At 38.8% G+C, this 15,571-nt stretch overlaps 1 protein-coding gene and 1 long non-coding RNA gene across 3 annotated transcripts; both read left to right on the forward strand.

Annotated features, from left to right (window-relative positions):
* The first annotated feature begins 57 nt into the window (after positions 1-57).
* On the forward strand, positions 58-2,825 carry LOC103458507 (uncharacterized). 2 transcript variants are annotated; one of them, XR_001776142.1, is made up of 3 exons: positions 58-98; positions 2,304-2,362; positions 2,436-2,825. It is a non-coding gene; the product is annotated as an uncharacterized LOC103458507 (long non-coding RNA). The 2 variants fall into 2 exon arrangements; XR_001776141.1 differs by lacking the exon at positions 58-98 and having other exon boundaries at positions 1,812-2,362.
* Positions 2,826-3,370: 545 nt separating this feature from the next.
* LOC103458508 (zinc finger FYVE domain-containing protein 1-like) lies at positions 3,371-15,327 on the forward strand. The gene is made up of 11 exons (XM_008399364.2): positions 3,371-4,803; positions 5,544-6,048; positions 6,594-6,808; positions 7,009-7,115; positions 7,201-7,309; positions 7,425-7,522; positions 7,914-8,031; positions 9,524-9,694; positions 9,918-10,098; positions 10,219-10,332; positions 12,799-15,327. Exons 1-11 carry the CDS (start codon positions 4,303-4,305, stop codon positions 13,029-13,031), a joined length of 2,352 nt encoding a protein of 783 aa, XP_008397586.1. The 5' UTR covers positions 3,371-4,302; the 3' UTR covers positions 13,032-15,327.
* The last annotated feature ends 244 nt before the right edge of the window (positions 15,328-15,571 follow it).

Genomic DNA, 15,571 nt, shown 5'->3' on the forward strand with positions numbered 1-15,571 from the left:
GTGGGCGGTGCCGCCCCCCAGGGGGCGTTCAGAGGACGGCAGGGGGCGCTAGCGGACATTTTTACAAAAGAGGGGCGCTAGGATGCCTTTGGTCGAAGGTAAACTTTACACCTTAAATGCACAACAATGCCAGTTTAGACTTTGAGCAACTTGGTAAAACTGTATTGTGTAACATTAAATCATGCTTGGCTGCAACGGTATAGATGGCAGCTCTTCTTCTATTCAGTGTTTGTTAGCTTCTGTTAGCTTCTTGGCGCAGCTCCGTTCTCCTGCTACTGGTAGCTAAAATCACGATACCCTCACTGTGTATCCCTCTGAAAAATGAACCCATTTAAATAAATGTTAACACAGGTGCTGTAAGTGGTCCGGTATGAAACGGGGGTGATAGAACAACAGTAACCCAGCACTTTTAAATTTCAGTAATCAGAATGCAGAAATTGTTTCCGTTGTTTTAAAACTCTATTTACTTTGTTGCAAACATTTTCACTAATTATTTTTAAACCTTTCCTCAAGCACTTTTCTTATTGTCTCATGTAATTAATATAAAATTTTATATAATTAACATAATTAATTAATATAATTTTTATATCTTCACACTCTGAAACTCTACCTGGCTCTCCTATGCCTGATCTGCTCCTCTCATAATAAAATAATTTAGCTTATTTAAAAATTAAAAACAGTTCATACATATTTCACTACACTAAATGAAGACCTCACCAGAGCTTCTTCACCTTTCTTCAACATCATTCTAGCACTGCTGTTCTCCTAAATATAATATAATATAATATAATATAATATAATATATAAATACATGTTAAGTGGTCGAGTATGATCAGGTGTTGCTCACTTTAAATAATAAAAAGGCTAATTTCGCTGCTTTTTCAGTCTCATTCTAAATCATTGTGACTAGACTAGCTAACTTTTAAACAAAGTTAGCATGTGACTATTCCAGAATTAAAACAGCTTAACCATCCATCCATCCATCCATCCATCCATCCATCCATCCATCCATCCATCCATCCATCCATCCATCCATCCATCCATCCATCCATCCATCCATCCATTTTCTTGACACCCTTGTCCCTTAGTGGGGTCGGGAGGGGTGCTGGTGCCTATCTACAGCTTACAGCAAAAAGATTTAGTTCTACATATAAAAATAAACTGACAACAAGATGTTATAAACGAGCGATATTCATGGCAAAATTCCTGACAGATCGTTTACCTTATTCAAACTGAGTGTCTCTGACCCCGTCTGCTACTGCCTTTATTCTGAGCCGTTCAGATGGGGGCGGGGGGGAAGGAAGCGCTCTGCTAATGCGCTGTTGTGCGCCTTCAAAATAAAGCATGCGAGTGGAAGATTTTAAAATTCTTCGCAACTGAGGTGAAATTATTGGGGGGGACGAATGTGACTCTCTTCAATGTTGGGGGGGACATGTCCCCCCCGTCCCCCCGCTTCCTACGCCTATGGAAGAAAGTAACTTACAACCTTGACTCTGCAGAACAATGCACTAAGCTCAAAGGAGGTGAAATACAGAAAGCCACGAGGTCAAAATGTCCTTGGGGCTGTTTATGTTCAGTAATTCTGAAGGCTACTTATTTCAGTTAGCAATATATTCTGCAGATTAATTGGTGTATTTTTTATGATCATTGATAAAATAAATTTGACTGTTTTGTCAGCCAACTAAACATAGTTTGTTAAGGATTATCACCTGAAAGCATTAGCTTTGAGACTACTGAGAATTAATTTGTAAAAATAATTATTACTTATATCAGTAAGTAATAGAATATTACAATAAAATCAAGATGGGGCATATTTTCCAGCTGCTGTCTAACAGTCCAGTTATGTGTGAATTTATGAACTCAGTCATCTTAGAAAAAAAGGCAGGATAAACCAAAGCACACAATGTTGCTGCTATAAACAACAGCTGATGACAGTGTAACAATGCCAATCCAGCTGTGCCCTTTGGCCCTCAGTTTGCCTTCATTTGGTGAAGATTGTGTTGCTTGGAAATAGCATCTCATAGGGCCAAAGTGTTGGTTTTTTCCCCCCTTTTGTCTTACTGCGAATTCTAACCTGAATTTACATCTAAATGAACTTTGCAATTTATAAGTAAATTGGAAAGTTTAATTACGATATCTTGTAAACAAGACATTGCTTTAAAAAGTTCCTAAAAACTGCAGAAAGGCGGTTATTTCCACCGGAGAAGCCGCCGCTAAGGCCTCAACTGGGGTGGCTGAAGATCGGCCAGCTGGTGAGAGGTGAGGCGTGCTCTCTTCTATCACTTTTTCTATTTAACTGGCAGGTTTTCTTCACGTGACTTGAATCCCAACTCGGATCAAGCCGACCGGTACAGCTGTAGAGGTGAATTTCACAGCCTTCTGTAAACAGAAATATGAGTCATTTGCTTATCACCGTTTTCTATTTCATCTGTCAGGATGAGTTTGGTCACTTTTTGCTGTCTCTGCTACCCCCATGTGGACGTCGTCATCCTCTGTTTCAGCCTGGTCACCGTTCCACACCATCTCTGCAGGTGGATTTCCCAGATCAGAGGCGCAAACCCGATTTCCCCATTATTCTGGTGGGAACTCACCCTAACCTGCATCACAATGTGGACATCCTTTGATCTTCACCAACATGGCTTCAGGCGAGCCAAGAGGCTTGCAGACAGAATCAGAGCTCAAGACTATGAGTGCTCAGCTCTGACACAGCGCAACCTCAAAGCTGTGTTTGGTTCTGTATCTGCTATCAAGCACAGACATGAAAGTACTAAATCTAGAAACATAAACCCACTTAAACAATTAAAATCTTTTGTTGATTGGAGAAAATTATTCAGATTCATTTTTGCATTAGGGCAGTGTGGAAGTATCTTATTTGTTCAACTTTGTCTGTTGTTGCTGTTTAGATTTGTAATATGTTTTGCATATTTCCCTATGATTTTCTCATAGTTTTAAAGTCCAGTTGTATTTGGATTGAACTACAAATATTAAAACGAACTATCTGTAGGATCAGTATGATTGAGTTGACTTTTTTTTGTAAAGTGTGTTGAGATGATATATTGTGAAATTGTACTATATAAACAAAGTGAATTGAAAACAGAATTGAAATCCACGTGCTCTCTTCAGATTTTTGATTATAAAATGTTAATCATAGAATTTCCATTTCCCTATGGGCCACATAGTTTAGATCTATCGCATAAAATTCTCATGAAATACATTTAAGTTGGGATTGTAATTTGATAAAAGGTGAATTGCTGTATAAATACGTAATACTTACATCTCCAATTACCCAGAAGAGAGTTTACCGTGTAGAACTACGTTTCCCGTCATGCCACAGCACTCTACTTCCTTCTTCACCTCTTTGACTGAAATAATCAGATCAGCTGATCTGACCTAGCAACAACACAACGTAGCTACAGAAACCTGCAAGGGAGGGGGGCTGAAGAACAAAACAATGACACTGCTCGGAAGGATTCAAACACAGTAAGACTTTAAAGGACTTTTAAAAACGTAATTGGGAGGATTTCCCTCTCGATTTAAAGCCAAACCAGCCGCAGTTACCAGCGGTTCTCTCACCGGCTAAATTTGTATATGCCTCCTCAGTTCAGTTGACAAACAGGAGGCTAGCTGCTTGTTTTGGACGGATGAGGAACATTAGCGTTTGCTGCTTGTCTGTGGAGAAAAAAGTTAAAACACAAATCGCTAAATTAGGCCAGCTGTAAGCCGAACTGAGGCTGAATCATAGAGAAATTAATTTGATAAATTAGCTTCCTAAGCTCAGTTTGTTTTGCTAGCCAGCCTGTTGTTAGCATTGACATTTACACACATATTTATGTCAGAAAAAGCTCCCGTTATTCGCTTGGTACTGTCTGTTCCCTCAGATTTATACAATATATTTTTTTTTAGCACCACATTTATTAAGTTAGGAATTGAAGTTGGAAAATAAAAATCGATCACAGATATACCTGAGGGATGTGTTTATAAAAATAACCCAACGTAATCACCAACTTTTATTGCACTGGCAAGCTAACTTTGTGTTTAGCATATCTGTTAGCATTACTTTTAGCTGCAATAAATTACATTATTTAAAACAGCTAAATCACCTTCAACAATTTTTATAACTTAATCAAGTTAAAAGCAGCTAAAACTGTCAGCATGCAACTGTCTTAAGATTATTTATTAATATAGTATCATTTCAGTTAAATATATTACTTTGTGTGCATTTCACGTTAACAGTTTTTTTTTTAAATAGCTGCTGCTCTAATAAAGTAATAATCCGAATTTAAGATAATCTTCTAATAAACAATGAGTGGGCATGGCTCGTCATCTGAAAAGGGAGTCAATACAAGTTTAACATGTCAAGAGAATTATTCCTGTGGTGGCTCCGAAGAGGCGGCATTTGAGTGTGATGACTGCAAAACCCTTCAGTGTGTCAGGTGTGAGCTGGAGCTCCACCGTCAGGAACACCTGAGGAACCACGACCGGGTCCCAGTTGGTCCTGGCCATGTTCCCTACTGTGACAACTGCAAAGGAGGGAATGGGGATGGCAGCAAACGCCTCAGGTCTGTGGTTCGCTGCCAGAATTGCAAGGTGAATCTGTGTCAAGATTGTCAGAAACGTACCCACAGCGGGAGCAGCAAGAAAAAACACCAGCTCATATCTTTCCCTCCACCACCCAAACAAGCTGAAGTGAACACTGCCAAGACTTCTGTCCAGAACGCTGATGTGCCTGAGTCATCTGAGAAAACACGGCTTCTGGAGAAGGTGTCGAGCTTTCTCTTAGTTGATGAGAATGAAGAAATGCAGGTGAGTTCTTCCTGTTCTTCCACCCACTTTGTTTCAGTCACTTGTGCTTTCATTCAAAATGTTTTTCAGACAGTCTGAAAATGTGCTTTGGACAAACCTCACTGCTGTTACCGAGGAACAGATCAAGTCTCTGAAAACAATCTCTAAGTTGTCAAAAAGACTATTTCTGCAGTTTCTTGGCCATGAATCCAAAATTGTGCAATGTTTTGATTTCTTCATCAAAACATTACACAATATTACACATTACACAAGCAAATTAGAAGTTGCCACTTCTATTTTGCCTTGTTACACGACACTCCCTTGGGGTGGAAAAACCATTTTTTTTTTCACAAAATTGCTTCTGAATCACTGGGCAAAGTTTTTGTGCAGGATGTTGTTTTTTATCCTAGTTTTTTGGCAAAATTGGGAGCGTTCACCTTTTTTTCTCTTTGCAGTCTTTTTCCCCATGACCCAAAGAGTCTGAAAAACTGCTGTGAGCTGGTTCTCTGCAATTCAATCCTGATACTTCTTGCAGAGTGTTAGAATGTTTTTCCTTAAAGTTTTAAGTTGCTTCTTGATTGCATAATACCACAAATTCAGAAACCTTCCCACTTGTTTGGTGTTACTCCCCTAATAAGCTCTGCACTGGTGGCAGTCTAATCCCTTTGTGGAGTTGTCTTTTGTAAATTAGGTTTTCGTGAGGATTCGTCGGTCTTAAATTTTGTGGTTAATGCTGTTTACTCTCTGTTGTTCCTCTCAAGATAAAAGATGAATCGTCGTTCATGAGATCCCTTGGGTGCAACCCCAACCAGCTGCTGAAGGTGGTGTCCATCTTTGGTAACACGGGGGAGGGCAAGTCGCACACCCTGAACCATACCTTCTTCATGGGCAGGGAAGTCTTCAAAACGTCTCCCACACAGGAGTCCTGCACAGTGGGTGTATGGGCAGCATTCGACCCCATCCGTAAGATTGTGGTCATCGATACAGAGGGGTTACTTGGCAACAGCTCCAAACAGGGCCAGAGAACTCGTCTTTTACTCAAGGTGCTCGCTGTCTCCGACCTCATCATTTACCGCACTCATGCTGACCGCCTCCATGATGACCTTTTCAAGTTTCTCGGTGACGCCTCTGATGCTTACCTGAAGCATTTCACCAAGGAGCTAAAAGCCACGACGGCCCGCTGTGGACTGGATGTCCCTCTGTCCACCCTGGGTCCTGCGGTGGTCATCTTCCATGAAACCGTCCACACCAAGCTCCTGGGTTCAGGTGACACACACTCATTTTCCTTGCAGCAAGTTATCACTTTGCATTGCACTTTATGTTGTGTAAACAATAGCCCTTAAAATGACAGTAAAACACTCCCTCTGAACACAAAATGCATTCGCACGTACAGAAAACGAATAGATGGATGTCACAAAACAAACTTACTGTATTAAATTTGGAGTTTATGTGAAACACCAACATAAAGTATCACAAAATAATTCATTTAGGCTATGTCTCTACCAGCTTTACACTAAATATATTTGTCCATTATATTTCATTTTAGCCTGTACTGCACATTTTGTCTGATATTACCATGTTTCACCGTGGTGTGTCCAGGGTGATGTGCAGTATTGGTTTTCTAGTTTTGTTATTGCTTTGAGAGGAAAAGAATACACAACATAAATTAGAAGTCCTATTTGTTATTGCTATGTGAAATTATAGTATTAGGAAAAGAAAAAAGGTCCTGTTTGTGCACACTCAGTCATGTGAACACGTCATTTGTTCAAAAACTTTGGTGAATGTCATATTCCCTCTTTGTCCTACTGTAGATAAATCACTGGAGTCCGTGGATCGGCTGCTGTTGGAGCGCTTTAGGAAGCTTTCCCGCTTTCCTGACGCCTTCAGCTCCTTCCAGTATTGGGGCACACAGACTCTCAGTCCTCCAACCGATTTCCGGGGCTTGCAGAATAAACTGGAGCAGCTCCTCGATAACAACGCCACGCGTTCTCCTCGTACCCCGGGCGTCATCTTCAAAGCCCTGCAGGTAGAGCTGCATGTCCGCTGACTTTTCAATAATTAATCCGCTTTAATCTGGCTGCATGTTTACTTGACCTTGCTGATCTCAATGAGTGACACTGAACATAGTTTATGCTGATTCGTAGTGTAACCAACTCTGTTTAGTTGCGGTTATAATTGAAAGTTTTTTTTCTTTTTTTTTTTCTTTTTTTGGTACTGTTCTTGCAGGCATTGAGTGAGCGCTTTAATGGAGAAATCGCAGGTGAGGTTGCAGCACACAGCTGTTTCTTTCCTGATGAGTACTTCACCTGTTCCAGCTGTTGCCTCAGTTGTGGGTCAGTACTCTTGCTTTTTTTTAAAAACAACAGCTGTCGCCCCATCTATTTCAATGTTCATAATTAATAAATGCATTTATCACAGATCTGGCTGCAAGAGTAGCATGAACCACTTACAGGAAGGGTCGTACCACGAGGCGAAGGAACGCTGCCGTTACTCTGCGCAGTATGATAATCGCATTTTCACTTGTAAGGTACGCATAGTTGCTCAACCTTATTTTTTGTTATTCTGTTTTTAGGTACAATGCTAAAAATACACTTTCTTGATTCATTGATTAGGCATTACTTGGAATAATATTTTCATCTCAGGCTTGTTATGAAGGAGGGAAGGAAGTGTTGGTCGTCCCAAAAACATCTGCTTCCTCAGACTCCCCATGGATGGGCCTCGCCAGATACGCCTGGTCTGGGTGAGTAACGGGGAAGTTCACCTGACGATGTTGATCCAAGCTTTACTCAACATGCTTATTACATTATACAAGGCACGGATCATTATCAGATCCTTGAGGTGTAATAAACTTAACAGCATTAACACTAAATATTGAAATAAAATTGCATAACAAAATCTAGTGGATTTTATTAAAAACAAACAAAAATAAAACAACTGTAGATTTTAACACACACTTACTGGTTACTGGTTTGTAAACCGTAAATTATTTTAAGGTTCAGAAAAACATTGATACTCATCCATATAGGTGACTTTCAATTCAGTCCAAAAAGAGACGCTCTCATTATATTTATTTTGTTTAGATAATGAACATATTTAAACGTATTTATCTTTCCCTTTTTCCATATGTTTAGTTACGTTATTGAATGTCCAAACTGTGGCGTGATCTACCGGAGCCGCCAGTACTGGTATGGCAACCAGGACCCTGTGGACACAGTCGTCCGCACTGAGATCCAGCATGTTTGGCCTGGGGTAATAAAAGCAAACTGCTTGCATCTATTTTTAAGTGATATCATTGTTTGAAGTGAAGTTATTATGCAGTAAAAATATGTTGTTTTATATATGACTATATTTTATCCACTATAAAATAGCTACACCTTTATAATCCTAGCAGCCACTTTTGTCATCATTCTGATAACATTTTTCTAAGGCTGTAAAGCTTACATCACAAAAAAGAAACATGTCAAGTTTTAAAAATTACTTTTTTATGAAACATATGTTATGGTTAAGTTGCCAAACCATGACAATTAAAACAACATAAACATTTTTACAAAATGAGAAATAATATGTTTTCTTTATTGAAATGCTCTATTTTGACAGGGATTGAAGAAAGAAGTGTGTACTTTGACAAAAATGTATGGAAAAAAAATTAGTTTTTCTTGTACCATTTTTTTCACCGTCTTGTAAATTCTTTGCATTATTATATAATATACGCCCACTGAAATTAGCCTTTTTGTAACTGTTATATGTAAAATTCTACTGACTTTTGCAGCAAATGAGCAGTTTCACTAACAGTCATTGTGTAGATCCTGAAAAGCCACAGGTTGAAGACCCCTGGCTTATAATCGTTCGAAGGGAAATGTATGCTTTTGTCACTGCTTTATTAGCCAAATAATATACGTGTTGTGATGACTGCAAGACCAGCGGATGGGCCAGGATCATTTTCTGATGACTGCATGATCTGGAAATGCACCGGACTCTTCCGTTTCCAATGTCTCTGCACAACTGATGCAAAAGAGCAGATTAACGAGTCATACAGCCCCCTGGTCTGTTCTACATATCTGTGTAGTAACACTGCAGCAAACTAAAGCTAGTTCCTGTCGCATCTTTTAAGTCCAATAAAGCCCAGTTTATATAGTGTGCACACACATTTGGTATTCGGATTAAGTTTTCAGAGATCTACTGAATCAGGATAGGATAAGTTACTTTAGCTGTTATGTCACTGTTGTATTTTTTTACACATTCAAGGAATAACTTCACTGCTCTCTGACCACAGTGGTCAGAGAATTATTAGCTGAATTAATCAGAAAGTAGTTTGTGCTGTCAGATGTATTTTCAGTTAAATGTATTTGCCACCCCATGTAAGTAAGAGGAGCAATTGCATTTTTACATGGTATTGGGTCATTGCAGTGAGATTTGAATATCAGTTGTGTAAATGCCATAGAGGTGGCCTACATATGTGGTATACAAGAATTGGGCAAGTCGTGCTGCATATCTCAAATAGCCACATCACCTTGACTTGGCTTGTAGTCAGATAATATATTACACTGTATTAAATGTTGAATTTCACAGATATGAACATGTTTTCAGTTTGTTTTTTTTTATTTATTGCTAAAATCAGCTAAATAAATAGTATTTTTACTCATAGCTTCACAGATCCTCATTTCACAAAATCCAAACTGTCGCATGACGCAGACCTTGAAATATTGTGACATTCAAACAGATTCTTCTGTTGGTTTTGCAGTCTGACGGCTTTTTAAAGGACAACAACAACGCTGCGCAGCGGCTTCTAGATGGCGTCAATCTAGTGGCCCAGTCGGTATCGGAGCTCGGCGTGAAACCTGCTAAGGCTGTCACCTCTTGGCTGACAGATCAGATCGCCCCGGCCTACTGGAAACCCAACTCCCTCATCATGGTGAGTGACACAGACTCGCCCTCTGCCACCCGCCACCAGCAGCCAAGTCAACACTTTCATGTCCAGGGGGATGTTTACTCTCTATAGCACTGTGCTCCCGTTGCACAACTTAATGCGTGCCTGTCACAAAATGAAACGGGGAAATGCTGCTGGTTGCAGCCTCCTCCCTTCAGCTCTTGATCAATAACAACATGTGCTGTTATTGCGTTTCCCTCTGTACAAGATGTGCCACAAGTGTCACGCAGTCTTCCAGGATAACGACACCAAGCATCACTGCCGTGCCTGCGGGGAGGGCTTCTGTGACGGCTGCTCCTCCAAAGCTGCGCCCGTCCCCGAGAGAGGCTGGGGTCTTGCCCCTGTCAGAGTCTGTGACGTTTGCTTTGAGCAGAGAGCTTCGTATGCAGGTACGCCCTCACAGATTTTAAATGTCATTCCTCTTCCTGTTTATGCTGGTATTTAATCTTTATATGAGCATACCTTTTTTTTAATTTTTTTTTTTATTGAGGTTTTTCTTCTTTGTGTAGAAATACTTGCGTCAGAGCTTGAGGAGGAAGAAGGTGGGACTCTGGCCAGGAAGGTTGGAGAGGCTGTTACCAACACCATAGGGGTTGTGGCTACTGCTATTGACATCCCACTTGGTAAGTATTGCTCAAAAATCAGATATAGTTATGTAGGTAGGTATGGAAGATTCAAAATGGGTAGTATATTGCCCCCTTGTGGTTGAGTCTCATAAAGCTTATTTTGTGGATAAACATATCCATAGATCAAGTTTCTGACAGCTGTTATGCACAAGTCAGGTCAATTAAACTTAAATAAGTGAGAAATAACAAACAAAGCTAATTGCTTACTTTAAATCAAACAATGACTTAAAGTAAAAATCCTTATCAAACCAGAAAACTATATGGGTATAGCTAAGAGGATAAAATGTGGCTTAAAATCTTTGAATGTATTAACCGTAAAGCCTGTTTTATACCTGCACATTTGATTTACCAAAGAATTATAATTTTAACATTAATGTTTAAAGAAGTGGGTTTGCCAGAAGTTGCTGTTTTTGCATCTGAATGACTAAGTCTCCATACATGAGTCACGCTTTACCCCTACGCCACCATGATGTTCCATGAGCTACATTTTTACAGCTTGATAACCTTACTATTGTGATCTAATCAGCAATTTCTTTGATTTGTTGCTCCTTTGTCATCTTTATTTATTTTTTTATTCAGAGCTCTATACATAATGAAATGCTCAAAGAAGTGTTTTGTATTTATACGCACACAAAAAAACTGTCGATGTTGAATTTCTTCAGTTTGCAGCGGTTTTTGTGAAGGAGTTAGATCTAAGTCTTTCAATCCCTCCAGTCAAAATTGAACTAATTATTTCTTCTCACAGCTACAACTCTTTTCTACTTCATTATCAATATGTTTCAGATACTGCAGCCTAAGTTTCTGGCTATCTTCTATTAATTCTTTTTTACTAGGTGCATTTCCTCCTCAATAACTTTTTGCACGTCCCAGAATAGCTTTATGAGGCCAGTTTTGTATGCTTTAAATTCAGTTTGCACTGCCTCTGTCTGTGTAAAAATAGATTACCAGGGTGCAAATGTGATCATTACTCTAGCCCCTCCCTCAACGTCCCGAGTAAACTCAAACTTTTGAGGAAAGTACCTCCTCCCCAAAGAAGAACTTAAAACGGCTGAATCGTCTTGTGAATCTGTATCATGAAATTAATCTTTAATAAAACTAGTAAAAGGCTAGCTAGCAACAGCGTTGTTCACTGAGCTGAATCTTCAAATTTTATCTGCTGTGTTGAACTCAATACATGTATTTTTTATTAATGGATATATTGTGTAGCACTAAAGGGACTTATTTGTGTAAGAAACAATTATGTGTCAGAAACACGGCTCTGTTGTGTTCAGTGAGTGACATATTGTGACATTCTTTTGCCTAATTTGCTTCTTAAGAAATATATTGACTGTTTTAATGTGTTTGTTAGGTTATTAGATGCTAGCCTGATGTTGACTTGAATGTACTTCTCAAAGGCTTTGATGAATATGTTTTTGATAACCTGATATCCTGCTGGAAATGTCTCTGTATTCATGGCCATCCCTAAAATACCTCAGAGCAAACTCTACTCCAATCACAACAAAATTAGACCACCTACTTACTAGTTTTTTTTTTTCCATGGTAACAAGAATCATGTCTCCTAAAGATTTTATTCACCGCATAGTAATGGTCCACTTGAGACATTTAGGATTAAGAATATGCACAATCAGTGTTTTTAGTGCCTGTAGTTAGGTAAAAAATTGTTTATGATATAAAAAGTGATATGTACTCTGCAGGTCTAATTTTCTGTAAAGGGTAGGTAAAGGGAACTTGAGCAATAACAATAACAGGTAAAGGGAACTTGAGCAATAACTTTCTCCACTATTTTGACTCAAAGTCATGATCATACTTTTTCACATCTTGCATCATTACAAGTGCAAAACATCAACATGTTTTATTGCAGTCAGAGCTAAAATTGAATGATTTAGATCAAAGCATACGCATGTGTTTGAATGGCTCAGTCAAAGGCCAGACCAAAATGAGAATATGTGGCAGGACTTAAAAATTTACACAGACCCTTCATATCCAATTTGACTGAGCTTGAGCCATGTTGCAAGAAGGATGAGGGAGGAGACATACGCCATTAACCAAAAGGACTTGCAGATGTAACTGCAGCAAAATGTGGTTCTACAGAGTAGCTTCAGGTCCACTGAATACCAATTTATGCCATGTGTTTTTCTAATTGTTTGTAAAAAATGGTTATTTTCCTTTCACTTTACAAAGAATGCACATTAAGTTCCACTAAAAAATATTGAAGTTTGTGATTATAATGTGACAAAATGTGAGACTGCTCAATATGCATGAGTACTTTTTCCAGGACACTAAGTTTTTCAGCAACTTTTCAGTAGCTCTAATGCTATTTATCATCAGACTGACAGATTAAACTCCGTCTTGATCTCTGACTCTTTTCTCAGCAATATTAATCTTCACCTTGCTGCTTTTATATTGTCGAAGACGTGTTAGTGTGTTGTCGATGACTATATTTTTGTTCCATTTTCTCCGTAGGCCTAGTGAAAGACGCAGCCCGTCCTGCCTATTGGGTGCCTGACCAGGACATCCTGTCGTGCCACAACTGCCAGCGCGAGTTCACTGCCAAGCTGTCCAAGCACCACTGCCGTGCCTGTGGCCAAGGAGTGTGTGACGAGTGCTCCCCACAGCGTCGAACGGTCCCTTCGCGGGGCTGGGATCACCCTGTACGCGTGTGCTCCGGCTGCAACCAGAAACCTGGAGAACTTTGATATGGTTGCTTTTCCTTCCTCTTAGCACCGGAGAGAATTGTTCACTCATTGGCAGTCTGTCACTACTCAGGTGTACACCTGCTACTCTAATGGATTGGTCTTGCATATATGGAAAGGAAAACATAGGGAATACTTCAATATTTTAGCAAATTTGAATTTAAGAGTTCCTGTGGCCTTTCTAGAACACACAGAACATGGGGGTTACTTGACCTGAATTTTAGCTTCATATTTTGGTCATTATGGACATAGATCCAAAACCTTTCCGTTAAATAAAGCTGTTGAGGTATTTTTCTATTATTAGAAAATATTTTAAGAAATGCATTATTTGAAAGACTGATTGTTGAAGATGATGGTCAGTTGCTGTGGTTATGACTCCAGCAAAACGTATCTTGACTGGTTGTTTCTGATCTTGGGGCGTGTGATGAAAGTGTGATATTTTATATTTGTTTAGGCATAACTGCGGGTTCCGTTGCATGCATGCATTGCAAGATTTTAGTTTTTGCACTAAGCCTTTTTTCAGCTGTTATAGGCTGTTGCTTGACATGGCCAAAAGTTAGGTATCCAGCAGAGGAAGTATGCAGTTCCAAACTGAGCTAAACTCTGTAATAGTAGTTTCAGATTTGGATTTCTGGTGTGCCAAAATGTATTCAGGTCATTGTGTCTGTGCAAATGTAATGTTTATATTCTATCATGCGATTTGTGGTTGTATGAACTCACAGAGGTGTGTGAATCTGACTTGTTGAAAAATATTTAAATGTTAATTATAAAAAAAAAAAAATGCTTGTAAGCACACTGTCTGGCTTTACAGTCTCAGAGATCTATGGCCTTTTTTACTTGTTCAGACAATAAGATCTGAATCAACCTTACCATATCTCTTGCCAGGTGGCATTTTAGAGTTTAGATGTTACAAAATATTTGCATTTTATGTTCAGATTTTATTTTTGTGTGCATTTCAATACATGTACTACCTACTCGTGTCTATGGATCATGGAATACCAGAGGAAAACAACATCCAGATTTCTCTCCAAACTAGTTTTTCATTATTCAGTAACCAAACTGAACATCGACACAGTACCTTGAAAAAGTATTTATACCCACTCTATTAAGCAAATCACAAACTTTGATGCATTTTATTAGGATTTTAGGTACTACGTCGACACAAAGTAGTGCATAATTGTGAAGTGAAAGGACAAGAAAACATGGTTTTTTGATATATTTTACGTATGTCCATCTGAAAATTGTACTGTGGACTTTCACTGCAAAATTCTAACAAATTAACACACTATAATGTATTGCATTGTACTTCTGTGTGGATGTTTAGAGTTGCAACCGTCTTGGAAGGTAAACCTCTACTGTAGTTTCAAGTCTTTCGCAGGCTCTAACAGGTTTTCTCCCCATGGTTGCTCTTTATTTAGCTCCATCCATCATCCAATCATCTCTGACCAGCTTCCCTCTCCATGATTAATGAAAACAGCCCCACAGTAGGATACTACATTATGTTCAGCGCCATGTGTGGTGTTAGTTTTCCCTCCACACAGCAATTGTACCACACTCTTAATCTTTTGATGATCAATTTAACTGATAAATGGAAATATTCAATGGGTATCAGTACTTTTGCAAGGCAATGTGTGAGATAAGGACTATTGCAGCTTTTAACTGCATTTACGTAAGTTGTTATGAAAGGGTTTTTTTGTCCACCCTCGTATTTTTTTTTTCATATTACTGTACATGTATGTTTATATTTCTTGTGTTGGAAACTACGCCAACTGCTCTTTATTTATTTTTATTTTATGTTTTTAGCCCAAGACTGGTATAGTGATATTCAGACCTAGCTGTTCTGACACTTTGTCTCGCATGATGTAACAGAGTTTTAACCTGGCTTGCAGCATTGTTAGTTTTATTGAGTAACCTGCCTGTTACACAGTGATGTCATGGAAAGCACAAAGGGGGGATGCCTTTGTTGGTTAAAACAAAGAAATATAGATCTTTGTGGATAGTTATAATTTTTTCTCTGATCAAGGTTAGGCTGCCTGGTCTCAAACATATTTATTTGCTTTAATATTCAATCAAACACTCCCCTAGCAGTCTTGCACATAATAGAATACACAATGTTGTAATCCTGTCTGTTCATATCTTATTTATCATGTTTTGACTTTTTTAACACTTAACACTTCTCATTTACAAACGAGGAGGAATGAGTGATTTACTTTAAACTGTTTGAATCTGACTTGAAGAAGACTGGTGGGGGAGTTGCAAAGGATTAAAGCTGTGTCAGCACCCGTCTGTCAAAACATAATCTGGAGCTGCCTCCATGTTTTTTAGTGCAAGTGTGTGTGTGTGTGTGTGTTTTATATCTCTTCACGTACTGTATGTGGGAGGAAGAGATTGTGTGCACTCCATTCCTGTCAAACACTGCAAACACAGAAATAGTGAGTGGGAAAAGATTTAGTGTGCTTATTAAATATGCTAAATGATTTATGCTTATTTTAATAAAGAAAGTATTTTTTTCCCATATTAACATTCATTGCCATTTAAAATGT

This window comes from Poecilia reticulata, linkage group LG22 (assembly GCF_000633615.1).
Source record: "Poecilia reticulata strain Guanapo linkage group LG22, Guppy_female_1.0+MT, whole genome shotgun sequence".
Classification (NCBI taxonomy): domain Eukaryota; kingdom Metazoa; phylum Chordata; class Actinopteri; order Cyprinodontiformes; family Poeciliidae; genus Poecilia; species Poecilia reticulata.